The 18,702-nt window shown below is 44.4% G+C and overlaps 1 protein-coding gene across 2 annotated transcripts in view; it reads left to right on the forward strand.

Moving 5' to 3' along the window:
- The window catches only part of AKAP12 (A-kinase anchoring protein 12), a 110,404-nt gene that overhangs the window by 76,355 nt on the left and 15,347 nt on the right, over positions 1–18,702 (forward strand). The window contains exon 1 of one of the 2 annotated variants that reach the window (XM_035296972.3): positions 6,076–6,284. The exons of the other annotated variant lie outside the window; for it this stretch is intronic. Within the exon in view, the coding sequence (XP_035152863.3) occupies positions 6,260–6,284 (25 nt within the window). The 5' untranslated portion in view covers positions 6,076–6,259. Of the gene's footprint in view, positions 1–6,075; positions 6,285–18,702 lie in introns of those variants that run through there. 2 annotated transcript variants of the gene reach the window in all.

The raw sequence follows: 18,702 nt of genomic DNA on the forward strand, positions 1-18,702 counted from the left end.
GCCTCTCCCATTCTCTTCCTGTGTCACTTCTTTGTTTTTAGTTTCTGTTTTTATAGAGATGGGGTCTTGCTGTGTTGCCCAGGCTGGTATCGAACTCCTAGCCTCAAGCGATCCTCCCATCTTGGCCTCCCAAAGTGCTGGGATTACAGGTGTGAGCCATCTCGCCCAGCCTGTGTCACTGCTTTGTGCTGCCACTGTGGACCGCTGCTTCCATTTTTAATCCTCTCCCCATGTGGCATCTGCTGCCACTTTCTCCCTGATCGCCCCAATCCCTGTCCATTCTCAGGGTCCTTTTTCAGATTCTTCTTCCTCAGGATTCCAGGCCATTCTTATTTCATGGACATAATCCATCTGGATGATCCCACAGAGTCGAGTTGCATCCTTCATCTCATGGGCGCCATAATTTTGGACTCCACCCTCAGCTTCGTCACCACCACGTCCATCTGTTTTATTCTGTCAGTCTCTTCCTCCCGTCATCCCAGCCGGTTGTCTTTTCTAAATCACAGCCAAACTCGGTACCACCATCCCTTGCCTCAAGCCTCCAGTGGTTGCCCGTAATCTTCAGAACCAAGAGCACAAAGTTCTTTTTTAAAGAAACAAATCCACTGTTGTGAGCTATAATTCATATACCATTCAGTTGACTCATTTAAAGTACAAAATTCAGTGGTTTTTAGTATATTCACAGAGTTGTATAACCATCCCCACAATCAACTGTGGGACATTTTCTGTTTCCTTTCTTTCTTTCCTTTTTTTTCTTTTTGAGAGGAGTCTTGCTTTGTCACCCAGGCTGGAGTGCAACGGCGCAATCGTAGCTCACTGCAGCCTCTGCCTCCTGGGTTCCAGCGATTCTCATGTTTCAGCCTCCCGAGTAACTGGGATTACAGGCATGCACCACCACACCCAGCTAAATACTGTGTTTTTAGTAGAGATGGGGTTTCACCGTGTTGGCCAAGTTGGTCTCGAACTCCTGACTTCAAGTGATCTGCTTGCCTTGGCCTCCCAAGTGTTGGGATTATAGGCGTGAGCCACCATGTCCAGCCGGGACATTTTCATGACCTCATAAAGAAACTGCATCCTGGTTAGCTGTCACTCCCTCTCCCGCCCAAACCCCCAGTCCTAGGTAACCACTAACCACTTTATGTCTAGATTTGCCTCTTTTAGACATTTCAAATAAATGGAAGTAAACAACGTATGCTCTTTGGTAACTGGCTTCTTTCCCTTAAAGCTTTTTCAATGTTCATCTGTGTTACAGCATGTTTCAGTACCTTCTTTTTATTACTAACCCATTTCCATTAGATAAACGAAAGTTTATTTATCCCTGCATGAGTTGATAGATGTTTAGGTTGCTTCCACTTTTGGCTACTAGGAATATTATGCCGTAATGAACATTGATGAAATTTGTGTGTGTGTATGGGTGTACATTTCCATTGCTTTGGGGTTATATGTCTAGGAGAATTGCTGGGTCATATAGTAAATTTATGTTTAGCATTTTGAGGAACTACCGGCCTATTTTCCAAAGCAGCTGTACCATTTTACCTCCCCACTACCATGTACGAGGCTTCCAGTTTCCCCATTCGTCGTTATTGTGGTCTTCCCTGCCCCCGCCACCTGTCCCCATTTTTTAAACCAGGCACATCAGCTTTATGTCGTTGTCTTTTGTTTTGAGACGGAGTCTCACTCTGTTGCCCAGGCTGGAGTGCAATGGCATGATCCCATCTTACTGCAACCTCCACCCCTCTGGTTCAAGCAATTCTTGTACCTCAGCCTCCTGAGTAGCTGGGATTACAGGTGCCCACCACCACACCCAGCCAATTTTTGTATTTTTGGTCGAGATGGGGTTTTGCCATGTTGGCCAGCCTGGTCTCAAACTCCTGACCTCTGGTGATCTGTCCACCTTGGCCTCCCAAAGTGCTGGGATTACAGGCATGAGCCACCGCACCCAGCCTGTTCTTTTTTCTCTTCTATTATAGTCATCCTATCAGAGGTGAGGTGGTTTTGATTTGCATTTTTCTAACGGCTAACAACGCTGAACATACTTTCATGTGCTCATCGGTCATTTGTGTATTTTCTGTAGAAAAATGGCTACTCAGATTGTTTGCTCACTTTTAATGGATAATTTGACAAAGCCTTTAACATGTCATTCAAAACACTTGATAAATATTTTTAGTTTCATCTCCGGTATTGTCTTCCCCGTAACCCCCCGAATCCCCCAAAACTCCTGAAGTAGACTCCGAGCCTCATAGATGTAAGGAACCCACTCACAATTGCCCAGATGTCCTGCTCTTCGCATCTCTGCCCATGCCCTTTCCTCACTCTGGGCCACCTTCCTTTGTGCCCCAGGTAGGGAATGTCCCCCCATCCCTTCAGACACCAGCTCCAAGGTTATCTCAGAGGTCAGCCAAACTGGAGCTGCCCACTCCTGCCCCTGAGTATATCCACCACCCACGACTGAGCTCCCCAAGGAAGGGACAGTATCTGATTAATCCCTGGGTGTTTTGAATAATAAATATAGAGCAACAACTTGGTAAATATTTGTTGAGTGTGCCAGGCACGGTGGCCCACACCTGGATCCCAGCACTTTGGGAGGCTGAGGCAGGTGGCTCACGAGGTCAGGAGTTAAAGACCATCCTGGCTAACATGGTGAAACCCTATCTCTACTAAAAATACAAAAAATTGGCCAAGCTGCGTGGCTCATGCCTGTAATCCCTGTACTTTGTGAGGCCAAGGTCAGGAGATCAAGACCAGCCTGGCCAACATGGTGAAACCCTGCCTCTACTAAAAATACAAAAATTAGCTGGGTGTGGTGGTGTGTGTTTGTAGTCCCAGCTACCCCGAGGCAGGGGAATCACTTGAACCCAGGAGGCGGAGGTTGTAGTGAGTTGAGATCACACCACTGCGCTGCAGCCTAGGCGACAGAGTGAAACTCCGTCTCAAAAAAAAAATTTTGGTGAGTGAACTCTTCAGATTTGGGAAAACACATTTTTTGTCATCCACCTATGTATTATACAGCAAAACTTTTCCTATAATTCTTGCTTTGGGTAGTGATGTCTTCCTCTAAAAATCCTGATTTAACAAAGCGGAACAAAATGGAAATGATAGACGAAAGTCGCCTGCATTGGACAGTGACCTCAGGTCTCATCTCCACTCCTGCTTTTTTCCTGATTGATGACGTTTCTTCGTGAATGCAGACACGCAGAGGCTCGCTGGGCAGATGCACCACACACCCTGTCCCTGATCGTTCTTAGAGGCAGAGATCAAAGGAGACCCATTGGCTGAGAGAGTCTACAACTTGCCACATGATCTATTGCTCTGCCTTGCAATTTTAATTGCCTCTTTAAGAATATCAGCCCGGACGCAGTGGCTCAGGCCTGTAATCCCAGCACTTTGGGAGGCTGAGGTGGGCGGATCACCTGAGGTCAGGAGTTGGACACAGCCTGGCCAACACGGTGAAACCCAGTCTCTACTAAAAATACAAAAATTAGCTGGGTGTGGTGGCAGGCACCTGTAATCCCAGCTACTGGGGAGGCTGAGGCAAGAGAATCACTCAAACCTGGAAGGCGGAGGTTGCAGTGAACCGAGATTGTGTTATTACACTCCAGCCTGGACAATAAGAGTGAGACTCTGAATTAAAAAAAAAAAAGTATATATATAATCAGATGTGTTAGTGTATTCATGAATGTTATAAAAAGAAATGTTTAAGTGCCAACATTGAACAGCAGTACAGTGACCTTTGAAAGTGTTGTATAGGGTATTAAATGTGTAATTGACTTTTTGTGTGTTTTTAATTTTTTTTTCTTATCCAGCTCGGTGGAATAGCTGTTGCTTGTCCCGTTGTTAGAATTTGGGCTGATAGAAAGGAGAAGCTGGAAATTCATTTAGCTGTGCAAGGGCAGACTCGATTTCAGAAGAGGCACCAGATGATAGCCCTGTGGGTCCCCAGTCGCTGGTGCTGAGAAATGATGCAGAGCTGAGCCCTGAGATCCCAGATCACCCATCGCTCCTGGGGCATCTCTGAGGAAGGGACTTACTAATGTAGACCCTGATACAACATCTCAAGTCGTCTTTATCCGTGATCTGCACAGCCAAGACCCTCTGGGGTCTGGGGATTGGGAGGAGAGGAATGGCGGAGCTGCCTGCCGCGTTGGCTCTGTGGACTCCAGAGGGATGGTCAGTACCAGCAGCATTTCACACACACCAGACTCATTATTACTATTGGAGCAATTTGTGAACTAGAGTTGAGACTTCTCTAGAGACGATAAAAGGTTAGGAAGCCGCTTAGTGGCTGGGTCTGGGAGGCAGCTTCCAGGCTATCTCACTGAGTCGGGACAAGGCCCATCACTCCCTGTTCCCGCCAGGCCGGGTATTTGCCGGGATATGAAACGGAAGCCAGGTTTTTGGAGAGGCTGAAGCTGATTTTTTTTTTAACAAGGTTCGTTTGCCAGCAAGGAAGCGGCCTTCAAGCCTCTCACTCTGGACCCCAGTGTGGTGCATCGCGCCCCCTGGTGCTCAAAAGGTGCAACTACGTACCATGCCAGCCAGCTCTCCTGGACTTCAATTTTTCCAATTCTCCTGTTCCTCGCCCACCTTTCTCTTTGCTGTGCCCACTGTGGTCCACGCCGAGGCTCCCATCCCTCCTCCCTGCCCTAAGCAATCATGAACAAAATCTTCATTGAACTCTGAAGAGAAGTGCAATAGTAAAACTTTTCTTTTTGTTTGCATAGGGGAAGGGGAAGAGCTGGTGTAAACGGGGTCAGGCAGGCAGGGAAGGCATGAAGTGATAAATAGGAAAATGATGAAAGATGGGGACAAACCCAAGGGACCTGATGGACCTACCCTAACAAAAAATTGGTGTACAAGAAAAGTGTATTACAATTGTGAGAGCACACCATCTCATTCATCAGTCGTGTCTTTATACAGAACCAACCTGAAACTTCAATGAGAAAGAAGTGAAGTATTCTAGGGCTGCCTGAAATTTGAACTTTTAACATAGCCTTTGATTTCTGAGTTGTGCGCTTGCATATTAGAGATGCGATCGTGTCTAAAGATTGGAATATGGCATAGTTTGATCTAAAAGATTAACTTCTGCCATTTAGAAAAGACTTCATGCTCAAGTCTGCTTTTTTTTTTTGGGGGGGGGTGACAGGTCTAGCTTTGTAGCCAGGCTGGAGTGCAACGGCACGATCTCGGCTCACTGCAACCTCCGCCTTCCGGGTTCAAGCGATTCTCTTGCGTCAGCCTCCCGAGTAGCCAGGACTACAGGCGCCTGCCACCACGCCCAGCTGATTTTTGTATTCTTAGTAGACACAGGGTTTCACAATGTTGGTCAGGCATGTCTTGAACTCCTGACAGGTGATCCACCCATCTGGGCCTCCTAGAGTGGTGTGATTATAGGCCTGAGCTACCGCACCCGGCCTCAAGTCTGCTTTTTAAAAGTTGTCTTGGTCAAATGTTGAAGATAGTTCACTCCTAACAGCCCTTCTCAAAAAAAAAAAAAAGAAAAGAAAAGAAAGAAAAAAGAAGAGTTTAGGAAACAGCGCTACTGAGAGTCGCCAATCCTCAGATCAGTGCAGCGTGTGTGTAGGTGTAAGACACAGACGGTGAAAATATAAAATGCTACAGATGCCAAGAAGGGACGGTGTTTTGCACCACACCAACCTTTGAACAAACGCAAGGATGCAGAATGCAGCCTTAAAAACGGAGGGAGAATGCAATGTCTGTGTGGCTATTTCCTTGAAATTATTTAAAAAGCTGAGATACAGAAGCATTAGCAAATCGGTGCCAGGAAGCAAGTAACCGTTTAGAACCAGTGCCGCGGATCTAGCCTCGAACTGATGCCCAGCACCCTTTAAACCGTCCCGGGACTCTGCAGAGCCGCTGAGCGCGCACAGAGCCCAGCTCGAGGGACGGCTTTAGGATGAAACACGTGATCCCCGCCTGTGCAGCCGGAGCCGGGAAGTTAGCGCGCCCGAAGTCCTGGAGCGCAGCGAGGGAGGGGCCCGCGCCAGCCCGCGGGTGGGGGGCGGGGTGGGGGGCGGGGTCCTCCTATAATTAGCTGGGGAAACGTATCCTCTCTCCGCTTTTCGCAGCGGCAGCTCAGAGGGCACTCGGGTTCTCCCCGATCCTCCAGGGGCGGCTGGGCGCTCGGTCCGCTCTGATCCCGTCGAGACCACCTGGGGCTGGCGGGAAGGAGAAGAGGCGTCTGCCGGGGAGGGCAGGGACCCGCTCAGCTCGTCTCCTGTGCGGTAGCGCTCCTTAAACTATGCTGGGGACCATCACGATCACAGGTAAGGCACCAGCCAGGTCGCCTTTGTCTTCCGACGGCAGGCGCGGGGCGAGGAAAGGGCTTTTTATTCCACCGAATGATGAGCGTTTGGTGGGGAGCCCGGAGATCAGTGGCTGGACCGTTGTTGGCATTTATTTCTGTCCGCGCGCTGACTTTTTCATCAGAAGAGCATTCTCTCTTGGGCTCAGCAAGAATCAAAGAACCTCAGCGTTTCATTTTTGTCTGAGCTGGAATCTTCTTAACTGTGCCTAGGGGAGACTGTGGGTGTATTTTGTGAGGGGTTGTTCCTTTCCCCTTAGGGAGAGAGGATGCGGGGAGAAACAAGAGCAGACGACTGGTTAGAAATATGTCAGGTGTGTGAATTTGGAAATAGGTTGTGAAAGCTTAATCTCCCGCCGTAGTCATTAATCAAATACATTCTTCTGGGGAAATTACAAGTGTTTGCATTTTGACTGATTTATTAGGAACTTTAAATAAAGGTACACTTGGTGGTTTAGGGAGTTAACATTTAGCTCTGGTTTAAGTGGTGGTTTTAATAAAGCCATCGTTATTATAAAATTGGTGACTAGCAAGCAACACCATTTAGGCAATGAATAGTAAAAAAAAAAAAAAAAGTATGTTTTTTTAGCTTATTTTCTAAGAATCTGGCAGTGAGTAGGAATTATAATATTCAATACCTACTTCTAGCAAATAACTTACACGCATCAAACTTTTAGAATGCTCTTACAGCTCCTCTAACTTGACATATGATAGTCTAACGCCATCATACCGTGCCCTAACCTTCGAGTTTTCTCTTCCTTCCATCAAGAAAATTAAACTCCATTTGCTAATTTAACTTTATAGAAACAGCACTTCTTTAAATATTTGAGATTATTGCTGCCAAATCTACATTTAAAAAAAAAAAGCAACTGTAGAATTTATAGGACTTAAAATTTTCTCAATGCAACTACTCCTGCAAAGCCTTGTGCTCCTGTGGAATTTTAAAAGAATGTGAAACTTTAGCAAAACCGAGTGTCTCTCACTTCTTATAGATTAGCTTGTTTACTTTGAGATTTCCTTAAAATTGCCCCCCCACGTTGACTGGGCTAACCTTTCTGCCATTTACCTAGCTTGAAAGTTTATGCTGTATCTAGAAGCTATTAATAAATAGGCTGTACAAAATGAAAGAATTTAAAACACAAAAATCTCCATTTTTCCACCGGTTAATTTTTCTATGAATGAAATAGCAAATGTGTATTGTATGGAGTCACAGCTGGGGGTGGTGCTTCTGAGACCATGACTTTTCTGAGTACCCTTTGGGTACAATACGATTTTTATTATATTCACTAGTCCATTAGTTGCATACTGAGATTCTTTTTTTAAAAATTCTTATGTTCTACTGCAAATCAAACTGAGATTCTTACGGTAAAAGAAGGTGGTCGTTTTAGCAGTAATTAAAGGTTAATAAACTTGGAGCACTTGAGGGGTCTTTGATGAGCTGGCTCAGTTAATCCCAGTGGAATGACAAATGAATAGAAATAGTTGGAAGGACCAATTTTTAAGGCAAAATCAGGTAATTGGCCCTATTGTTAACTGAATTTACTTTTCTCACAATGTGCATGTGGAGGATGTGGCAAAATCTTGCACTTTTTCCTGGTAATAAGAAAGTGTACAGAAAATCTTAACTCCAAAAATTTAACAGCAAAAAACCTTAGAGGTGGAAGAAGTAAAAATGAAAGGGAGTTTCAGCTGCCATTTGTTTTTTTCCTCTGCAAGATATTCCGACGGGGAAGATTCATGGTCATCATGTTTAAATAGTTGCTCAGATTCTTGAAAAGCCATGAGTGCTTTAAAAATTGACAGTAGGGTTTAATGAAATACTCAAAGCCTCTTGCATCTTTGAGATGACTCATTTAAATACTATGGAGGATTATTGGCAGGCCTGGGTTTAAACTTCGCAATTCATTAACAGGAATGATGGCATTTTGTAGTAATTATTTAGGAACGAGTTTGCATTTCTGAAAGTAAGGAAAAGCTTTCCCTTCATACTGTTACCCCCCCCCCCGCCACACACATACACACACACAATCCGGTTTACACAAACCACTAAAATGAATGCAGTGGAAATGGAATGATGAAATGATTGCTTATTCACATTCCATACTGTTGCCATTCTTGAGGTCTCTTTCTCTCACATCCCATTTGCGATATGTTAGCTTGGAAACAAGAAATAAGTGATGTGAAATCATGATGATCATCCCCTTCCCCACTCACAGGGTAATGGTATGCCAGCAAAAAAAAAAAAAAAAAAGCTTTTTTTCCTTTCTTTTTTTTTTTTTTGAGACAGAGACTCACTCTATCACTCAGGCTGGAGTGCAGTGGCGTACTCTCGGTTCACTGCAACCTCCACCTCCTGGGTTCAAGCAATTCTCCCAGTCTCAGCCTCCCGAGTTACTGGGATTACAGGCACTTACCACCACACCCAGCTAATTTTTGTATTTTTAGTAGAGATGGGGTATTGCCATGTTGGCCAGGCTGGTCTTGAACTCCTGACCTCAGGTGATCCACCTGCCTCAGCCTCCCAAAGTGCTGGGATTAAAGGCATGAGCCACCACACCTAGCTAAAAAAAATGCTTTTGAATTAAGCAAGTATCATCTTTCTGTTTTCTCTAAGTCACCCACATTACTGAAACTGATAATATTGATATTTTGCAAACTGTAGAGTATCATGAGAAATAGGGACATTATTCTTTAAAGTAGAAACTGGGAAGAATCAATCCTCCAACATTCTTGTTAGTTCTAGATTATTTATAATGCACTTCCCTATGCAGATAATTTTTACAAGAGAAAAAAAAATACCTTGCACATGGCTATTTCAAATCTGCTATGGAGACAGATTCCTTGTCCAAAGACTTTGGAGGCATGAAATTGATCCTTTCACAACTGCTGGATTAATAACCACTTCCTGAGCACCTAGTCTGGCAGGTATTATTCAGCACTTTTGGACATGATCATTTATTCCTCACAATACTCCTGCAGAAAGTGGTTGTGTAACCCCGTTTCTATCATGAAAGTAAGCTTCTCATGATCTGGTAATTACCCAAGGTTTCACAGCTAGTAAGAGCCTAATGGTAGAGTACCTTGCAAAAGACCTCTTTCTCGTTGTAAAGATGCTAATATCTGTCTAGTGACGTCCACATTCTTACATGCCTGCGCAGATGTTTAAGGAAGGGATCATAAAACATCAGTATCAAGACCAGGGATGGAGTTGGGCACGGTGGCTTATTCCTGTAATGCCAACACTTTGGGAGGCCGAGGCAGGTGGATCGCTTGAGGCCAGTGAGTTCAAGACCAGCATGGTCTACATAGAGGAGACCTTCTCTCTATAAAAAATTAAAAACATAGCTGGGCATGGTGGTACATGCCTGTAGTCCCAGTTACTTGGGAAGGTGAGGTGGGAGGACCACTTGCGCCACTGCATTCCAGCCTGGACGACAGAGCAAGACCCTATCCCTACCCCAGCCCCCAAAAAGACCAGGTCCAATGATGATGTCACCTGTATGCTTCTGTATGGCATTTTTGCTTCTCCAAATTTGAGTATATCTCCGCTTGGAGGCTGTGTGGTTAATGAGCTTTAGAACAAGGGAAGTTGGGTGTGTAGCATATGGGGGTGCATTTAGAATGCAGAGAATTCCTGGAAAAATTCCAGGACAGTGCTGCGAATCTTGGGGAAAGTTAACTAGTTCCAGATGTCATGTAAGCTGTCCTGATGTGCCTGGGGACAGGGAGCCTGAAAAATGAACACGCCGTTTCTGCAATTTCGCACTTCTTTTTCTCTATCAAAAATGATGGTGGTGGTTGTCACTGAAACCTGATAGCTAAGTTTGGGATAAAAACATTAACATTTAATAATATATAATCAGCATATTTCTTTAAAGGTTTCTTTTTTTTTCTTTTGATACAGAGTCTCACTTTCTTTCCTAGACTGGAGTGCAGTGGCACCATCTCGGCTCACTGCAAGCTCCAGCTCCCAGGTTCAAGCAATTCTGTCTCAGCTTCCTGAGTATCTGGGACTACAGGCTTCTGCCAACCACACCAGGCTAATTTTTGTATTTTTAGTAGAGACAGGGTTTCACCTTGTTGGTCAGGCTGTTCTCGAACTCCTGACCTCAGGTGATCCACCTGCCTTGGCCTCCCAAAGTACTAGGATTACAGGTGTGAGCCACTGGGCTGGCCTAAGGGGTTTTTTTTGGTTTTTTGTTTTGTTTTGTTTTTTGTCTTGTAAGCCTGTAAAGTAAAAGAAAACAAGTTATACTTTATCTCTTAATCGCTAAGTATTTGGAAAAGTGAGAAAGGAAAGGGGGTGCTGCAGGTTTTGAACACACGGGCTATATCTACATCATGTGGAGCTTGGGGGGCAGGGAGCACACAGCCAGCAGGGACCACTGTAGCTCAGCCCTTCTTGGGATCACGGAGCCTTTGCAGCTCTGGGTGGGGGGAGATTATGGATGTCTTCGAAAGGAAAATGGATATTTGCACATACATATTATAAGACCTGGAGATTGATTTTATAAATTGAGATTCACAGAACATTTATCGAGATAAACCTGGGTTAATAGCAGGTAACACCTCAATGTGAAACACTTCAGTAATTCTTGGCCAAAGTAAGATTTTTGTACATGAAATGATTTCAAGTTTTGGTTTCTTACTACGTCATTAAAGATGCAACTTTTCATATATTTTCATTTTCACATTTATTTGACTCCATTAATATTTTGTAGGAATTTTTTTTTTTTTTTTGAGACAGAGTTTCCCTCTTGTTACCCAGGCTGGAGTGCAATGGCGTGATCTTGGCTCACTGCAACCTCCGCCTCCTGGGTTCAGGCAATTCTCCTGCCTCAGCCTCCCGAGTAGCTGGGATTACAGGCACATGCCACGATGCCCAGCTAATTTTTTGTATTTTTAGTAGAGTTGGGGTTTCACCATGTTGACCAGGATGGTCTTGATCTCTTGAGCTCGTGATCCACCCGCCTCGGCTTCCCAAAGTGCTGGGATTACAGGCTTGAGCCACCGCGCCGGCCAACTTTTTTTTTTTTTGAGATGGACTTTTGCTCTTGTTACCCAGGCTGGAATGCAATGGTGTGATCTCGGCTCACTGCAACCTCTGCCTCCCGGGTTCAAGAGATTCTCCTGCCTCAGCCTCACGAGTAGCTGTGATTACAGGCATGCGCCACCACACCCGGATAGTTTTGTATTTTTAGTAGAGACGGGGGTTTCTCCATGTTGGTCAGGCTGGTCTCTAACTCCCGACCTCAGGTGATCCGCCTGCCTCGGCCTCCCAAAGTGCTGGGATTACAGGTGTGAGCCACCATGCCCGGCCGGGATTTTTTTTTTTAACTTCAAAAGGGCTTGTTATGACAAAGCTGTTTAAAATATTAAAAAGCACCTAATTTGTTATTATTAAAGATAGGTTATAATTTTTTTTACAATGTAGTATTTGAAGATAGTTTATACTCTTAAAAATAAGGTGAGAGGTGTTCGCTCCATATCTTTTCTCTGTTTTACTTTTCACACTTAATATTTAAGGTAACTTTTATTTATCTAAGATAAACATAAAGCAAAAAGCTTACCCAAGTTCTTGGCAGTGATGACTTCAAATTATTTTTCCTTCCTGAAGTTGTAGCATGAAGTAGCTTCATCTGTATCCAGCCTTTATTTTTGCTGCATCTTTGTAAAAGTTTTGTTTTTAGGAGACAGGATCTCTGTCGCCTGGCTGGAGTACAGTAGCACGATCATAGCTCACTGCAGCCTGCAACTCCTGGGCTCAAGGATCCTCCCGCCTCGGCCTTCCGAGTAGCTGGGACCTACTGAGTAGCATGCCCAGCCCTGCGTCTTACATGTTTTATATCCAGGCAGAGATCCTTCCTTCTGGTATATTCAGAAAATTAAGTGAAAGAAAGCTCTTTCTACATCTTCTTTAAAATTATCTTTTCTTATGCCAAGGGCAGTGGTAATCCCAGCACTTTGGGAGGCCAAGGTGGACGGATCATGAGGTCAGGAGTTTGAAACCAGCTTGGCCAAGATGGTGAAACCCCATCTCTACTAAAAATACAGAAATTAGGCCGGGTGCGGTGGCTCAAGCCTGTAATCCCAGCACTTTGGGAGGCCGAGGCGGGTGGATCACAAGGTCAAGAGATCGAGACCATCCTGGTCAACATGGTGAAACCCCGTCTCTACTAAAAATACAAAAAATTAGCTGGGCATGGTGGCGCATGCCTGTAATCCCAGCTACTCAGGAGGCCGAGGCAGGAGAATTGCCTGAACCCAGGAGGCGGAGGTTGCGGTGAGCCGAGATCGCGCCATTGCACTCCAGCCTGGGTAACAAGAGCGAAACTCCGTCTCAAAAAAAAAAAAAATGCAGAAATTAGCCAGGCATGGTGGCTGGCACCTGTAGTCCCAGCTCCTCAGGAGGCTGAGGCAAGAGAATCGCTTGAACTCAGGAGGCGGAGGTTGCAGTGAGCTGAGACTATGCCACTGTGCTTTAACCTGGGCAACAGAGCAAGACTCCGTCTCAAAAAAAACTTTTTTTTCTTTTCCAATTAATGTTTTCAGCAGATTGACCCTGTCTCACACAAGCATGTGACTGGTGTCTCCACCCAGAAGAAGGACACAGAAATATTTGGTTTCTGTAGCAATAGGCTCTAGAGAAACAAGGCATCTGTGGTGTTGTTTTCACTAATGGTTGATGTCGAAAGACCTGTCAATACTAGACATGTACCACATATGAGTTTGTGGCCTGTTGGAAGATTAGTCTTTTTCCTGCCCTTTGAAGTGTCTACAGGGCGGGAGAAGACCCGTGACTGGCAGGACAGTACAGAGACAGAGGTGCCTGTGAACTCGGGCTCCAGAGGCTTCTACAGGGGACACACCAACCACTCCCTTTGACATTTTGGCCATCTTTGTGACCTAGTGGGACAGTGGAGTCATTTCTAGCTGAACCTCAGCACCAGGAGTATGTGAGCACTGTGATTGGACTCTCTGGGCATCTGAGAGACTTGGGTGGATAGCAGTGTTTTTCAAAATGTCGTGATCATTCAGTCGCACTTGAGTTAAATTATACATTGTGTGGAAAGGCCACTGCAAAAGCAGTTGTTTCTATGGAAGGAGGTTTTGGGGGCACCAGAAAGTGCATCGCCATTATCAGTGATCCCGAATTGATCCCGAATCAAAGATCAAGCTTTTTGATTTTCCTCTTTGTAGCCAGTTGGAAAAATTTAAGGCAAATGAAAATTCCGTAGGAGTTTCAAAGTCATACATTAAAAGTGCGCTAGGCCAGACACAGTGGCTCACGCCTATAATCCCAGCACTTTGAGAGGCCGAGGCGGACAGATGACGAGGTTAGGAGATTGAGACCATTCTGGCCAACATGGTGAAACCCCGTCTCTACTAAAAATACAAAAATTAGGCGGGCATGGTCACGCCCACCTGTAGTCCCCGCTACTCAGGAGGCTGAGACAGGAAAATACCTTGAACCCAGGAAGTGCAGGTTTCAGTGAGCTGAGATCGCGCCATTGCACGCCAGCCTGGCGACAGAGCGAGACTCTGTCCCCAAATAGAAAAAGGCATTAACGGAAGGCTGTGATGAAGTGTCGTTACGAATGGATTCCACCATTCCAGGTCTGCACTGGTGAGCACTGGCTGCCGGTCCTGGAGGCCCCCTCCATTATTTTTAAGGCCTCTTATCAATCACTTACTCCCTTCACTCCCAGCCGTGGAGGTGGGTTGAGCCTCTGGTCTGAGCCTCTCCTGCCTGCCGCCCCTAAATCTTTTAGGCTGTTTTATAATAATAATGCATTTAACAGCCTGGTGCTGTGCTCACTAAGTAAGCTAGGATCTTTAACTCATTCAGAACCAGCATGCCGAGAGCATGTAAAAATACTTTCTCAGGCAGGGCGTAGTGGCTCACACCTGTAATCCCAACACTTTGGGAGGCTGAGGCGAGTAGATCACTGGAGATCAGGAGTTTGAGACCAGCCTGACCAACATAGTTAAACCCCAGCTCTACTAAAAATACAAAAATTAGCTGGGGATGGTGGCGCACGCCTGTGGTCCCAGCTACAGGGGAGGCTGAAGCCGGAGAATCCCTTGAACCCAGGAGGCGGAGGTTGCAGTGATTCCGGATCACACCACTGCACTCTAGCCTGGGTGACGGAGCAAGACTCCATCTCAAAAAAAAAGAAAGTGCATCTCAACTTTTTGTATTGGTGATTTTTGGTGACTTTTGGTCCTGAAAATCAAGAGCTTTCTGGTTCAGCAGAGCTGAGAGCTGTTCAATACTGCCCTCTTCTGTCCAAAACTCATTCAGGCATTTAGACAATGATCTTACACTCGGAAATGTTTGTGACAGCGTGATGGCGAACATTGGACATTGTCTAACCATGGGGACAGAAAAAAAATTGTGCAGCCATCAAGTCTTAGTTTTGAAGACTTTATTCAGAAAACAACACAAATAGTAATTGTCTCTGGATGTTGTCCTTAATGAAAAATTTTCCCTATTCTCTATTTTAAAGTCTTCTAAATTTGATAATATTTGGACTTGTCAAAAAGTAATGAAAAACAAGTCGTTCTATTCTGAAGAAAAGCAAAAAAAATTAAAGTTTTTATTATTTTTATAGAAAGCCAACTGATACTTCATCCTCATAACCAGCCTTCAGGAAAAACACTGGTAGTGACTTATAGGTGAGGACACTAGAACAGAGATTTTCATTTTATTTTTATTTTACTGTATTATATTTTATTTTTTTGAAACCGGGACTCACTCTGTTGTCATCCAGGCTGGAGTGCAGTGGCACGATCTCAGCTCACTGCAACCTCCACCTCCCAGGTTCAAGCAATCCTCCTGCCTCAGCCTCCCAAGTAGCTGGGATTACAAGCATGCAGCACCACATCTGGCTAATTTTTGTATTTTTAGTAGGGGTTTGAATGTGTTGCCCAAAGCTGGTCTCAAACTCCTGACCCCAAAGTGATCCTCCTGCCTCGGCCTCCCAAAGTGCTGGGATTACAGCTGTGAGCCACTGTGCCTTGCCTAATTTTATTTTAGATTCAGGGGATACATGTATAGGTTTGTTACATGAATCTATTGCACAGTGGTGAGGTTTGGACTCTAGTGTTGTACCCATCACCCAAGTGGGGAACATTATACTCAATAGCATTTTTAAACCCTCACTTCCCTTTCACCCACCCTCCCTTTTAGAGTACCCAATGTCTATTATTTCCATCTTTATGTCCCTGTGTACTCATTGTTTAGTCACCATTTATGAGAATATGCAGCATTTTATTTTGTTTCTGAGTTATTTTACTTAGGATAATGACCTCCAGATCTACGCATGTTGCTGGAAGGACATGCTTTCATTGTTTTTCATGGCTGCATGGTATTCCATGGTGTATATGGATTACATTTTCTTTATCCAGTCAACCTTGATGGACACTTGGGTGGATTCCATGAGTTTGCTAGTGTGAATAGTGCCGGAAGAAACATACAAGTGCAGGCATCTTTTTGATAAATTGATTTTGTTTCTCTTATATAGATGCCGAATAGTGGGATTGCTGTGTGGAATGGTAGTTCTATTTTTTGTTCCTTGAGAAATTTCTATATTGTTTTCTGTAGCTCTCTTACTAATTTACATTCCCACTGGCAATGTATAAATGCTCCCTTTCCTCCATATCTATGCCAACATCTGCTGTTTTTCTGACTTTTTAATAATAGCCATTCTGGCTAGGTGCGGTGGCTCATGTCTATAATCCCAGCATTTTGGGAGGTTAAGGCAGGTGGATCACCTGAGGTAAGGAGTTCAAGACCAGCCTGGCAAATATGGTGAAACCCTGTCTCTACTAAAAATATAAAAATTAGCCAGGTGTGGTAGCGTGCGCCTGTAGTCCGAGCTACTCGGGAGGCTGAGCCAGAATAGCTTGAACCCAGGAGGCAGAGGTTGCAGTGAGCCGAGCTGACACCATTGAACTCCAGCCTGGGAGACAGAGCGAGACTGTCTCTAAATAAATAAATTATAAATAAAAGCCATTCTGACTGGTGCAAGGTTGTGGTTTTAATTCGTATCTCCCTGATAATTAGTGACGTTGAGAATTTTTTCATGTTTCTTTGCCAATGGTGTGCCTTCTTTTGAGAAATGTCTAACAATAGAGATGCAAAGAAACTTCCACAAGGGCCTGGTGCTAGCAAGTGGTACAGCGAAAAGTTAAACACCAGTCTGTCCCCAGTACTTCTGCTCTTCAATTTTCTTCCCCTCTGCCTGAATTCATTTTCTCTCTTTGGTGGGGGAAAGTTAAGTCGTTTTCCTGTTGTTTAATACATAGATAAAATTTATATCATGGTATGTGATATGAAGTGAATATCTGAGGTCCTCCTCTAAAATCAGATCAAGTACGTAATCACTCCCCATTTTGTTGTTTCTATAATTTTTAATAGTTATCTGCAATTCTGAGTGCCTTCTTCCAAGTGATTTTTTTTTTAATGGTAACTTCAGGGTGGAATCATGCGGTGGCTCATGCCTGTAATCCCAGCACTTTGGGAGGCTGAAGCGGATTGCTTTGAACTCAGGAGTTCAAGACCAGCCTGACCAACATGGGAAAACCCTGTCTGTACTAAAAATACAAAAATTAGCCAGGTGTTGGTAGCTCATGCCTGTAGTCTTAGCTACTTAGGACACTGAGGCTAGAGAATCACTTGAGCCCGGAAGTGGAGGCTGCAGTGAGCCAAGATCGTGCCATGATACTCCTACCTGGGCAATAGGGAGACACCTTGTCTCAAAAAAAAAAAAAAAAGAAAGAAAGAAAGAAAGAAAGAAAAAGAAAAAATTAGGGAAGCATTTGAAGGTAAATTATATACGTCATGGTCCTTTACCCCTAAATATTTCAGTTTGTATTTTCCAAGATTAGGGATATTCCCTCTCATAACCATAGCACAATTATTGATGGTTGTCAGTATCACACATTTACATTATTACAGAACTTTCCTATAATCTGCTTCTAATTTCGTCAGTTAATCTAATTATGGCCGCTTTAAAGCGTCCCTCTTTGCATTACAAGATCCACCCGAGGGTCAGAGACCACGTGTTATCATGTCTCTTTAGCTTCTTTTAATCTGGAACATGTCTACAGCTTTTGTCTCTTAGACTTTGATATGTTCAAAGCGTAAATTCTCCTCTCGCCATTTCTACCCATTCCTTATTTGATGTTTGTGTTGGCTAAATCAATTTAGGTTGCTCTTTTTTTTTCTCCCCTGAGACAGAGTCTCTCTCTCTGTTGTCCAGGCTGGAGTGCAGTGGTGCAATCTCGGCTCACTGCAACCTCCACTTCCCAGGTTCAGGCGATTCTCCTGCTTCAGCCTCTCCAGTAGCTGGGATTACAGGTGCCCACCACCACGCCTGGCTAATTTTTGTATTTTTAGTAGAAATTGGTTTCACTATGTTGGCCAGGCTGGTCTCAAACTCCTGACTTCAGGTGATCTGCCTACCTCGACCTCCCAAAGTGCTGGGATTGGCCGGGTGTGGTGGCTCACGCCTGTAATCCAAGCACTTTGGAGGCCAAGGCGGGTAGATCACCTGAGGTCGGGAGTTCAAGACCAGCCTGACCAACATGGTGAAACCCCGTCTTCAAAAAAAAAATTTTTTTAAACAAATAAATAAATAAATAAAACAAAGTGCTGGGATTGCAGGCATGAGCCACTGCACCTGGCCATAGGTTACTCATTCTTAGCCAGAATACTGCAGAGTGGTGTGTCCTTCTCAGGGTATTGCACGCAGTGTCCGTCGGTCCCTCGTAGGCTGATGTTAAGGCGTTGTCTGATTTCACCACTGTAGAATTAGGCATTTCTCCCTCCCTTTCAACAATAAGCATGTCAATATCCCGGCTCTCTCCTCCGTTTAGCACTTTGGCACCCATTGATTCTTGCTTTATCCAGCCTTCACTTTGATGGTTGTAAAATGACATCAGGTGATCTTTTGAATCACTATCCATGAGTGGGCGGGCAGGATGTATGTACTCTTCACTTTTCAAAAAGACGCACGACTGTCACTATGAATAAACTCTCCTTTCACACTGAAATAGATTCAAATGGCTGTCCACATTAGACAGAAAGCAGTCTTTCCAACTAAGTGTGGGAGTTGACATATTGAAGTACTGTTCTTACCATAAGTGGCACTTGTGAACTATAAAAATTATAATGATTTCTGGAAAATAAGAATGTTTATGCATTAAAAGGGTATGAAATTGACTTCTTTCAAAAAGACAGACTGTGTATGTTGCTCCTTTGCTCTAAGGACTCCCCAGCCAGCCTTTGGCCCGCCTGGGATACCACACACATTCATGATATTGGTCAAGTCATATGACTGTTTTTAGAAATGGGCTTTTTTTTTTTTTAGATA

The sequence above is a fragment of the Callithrix jacchus genome, chromosome 4, assembly GCF_049354715.1.
Source record: "Callithrix jacchus isolate 240 chromosome 4, calJac240_pri, whole genome shotgun sequence".
NCBI lineage: Eukaryota > Metazoa > Chordata > Mammalia > Primates > Cebidae > Callithrix > Callithrix jacchus.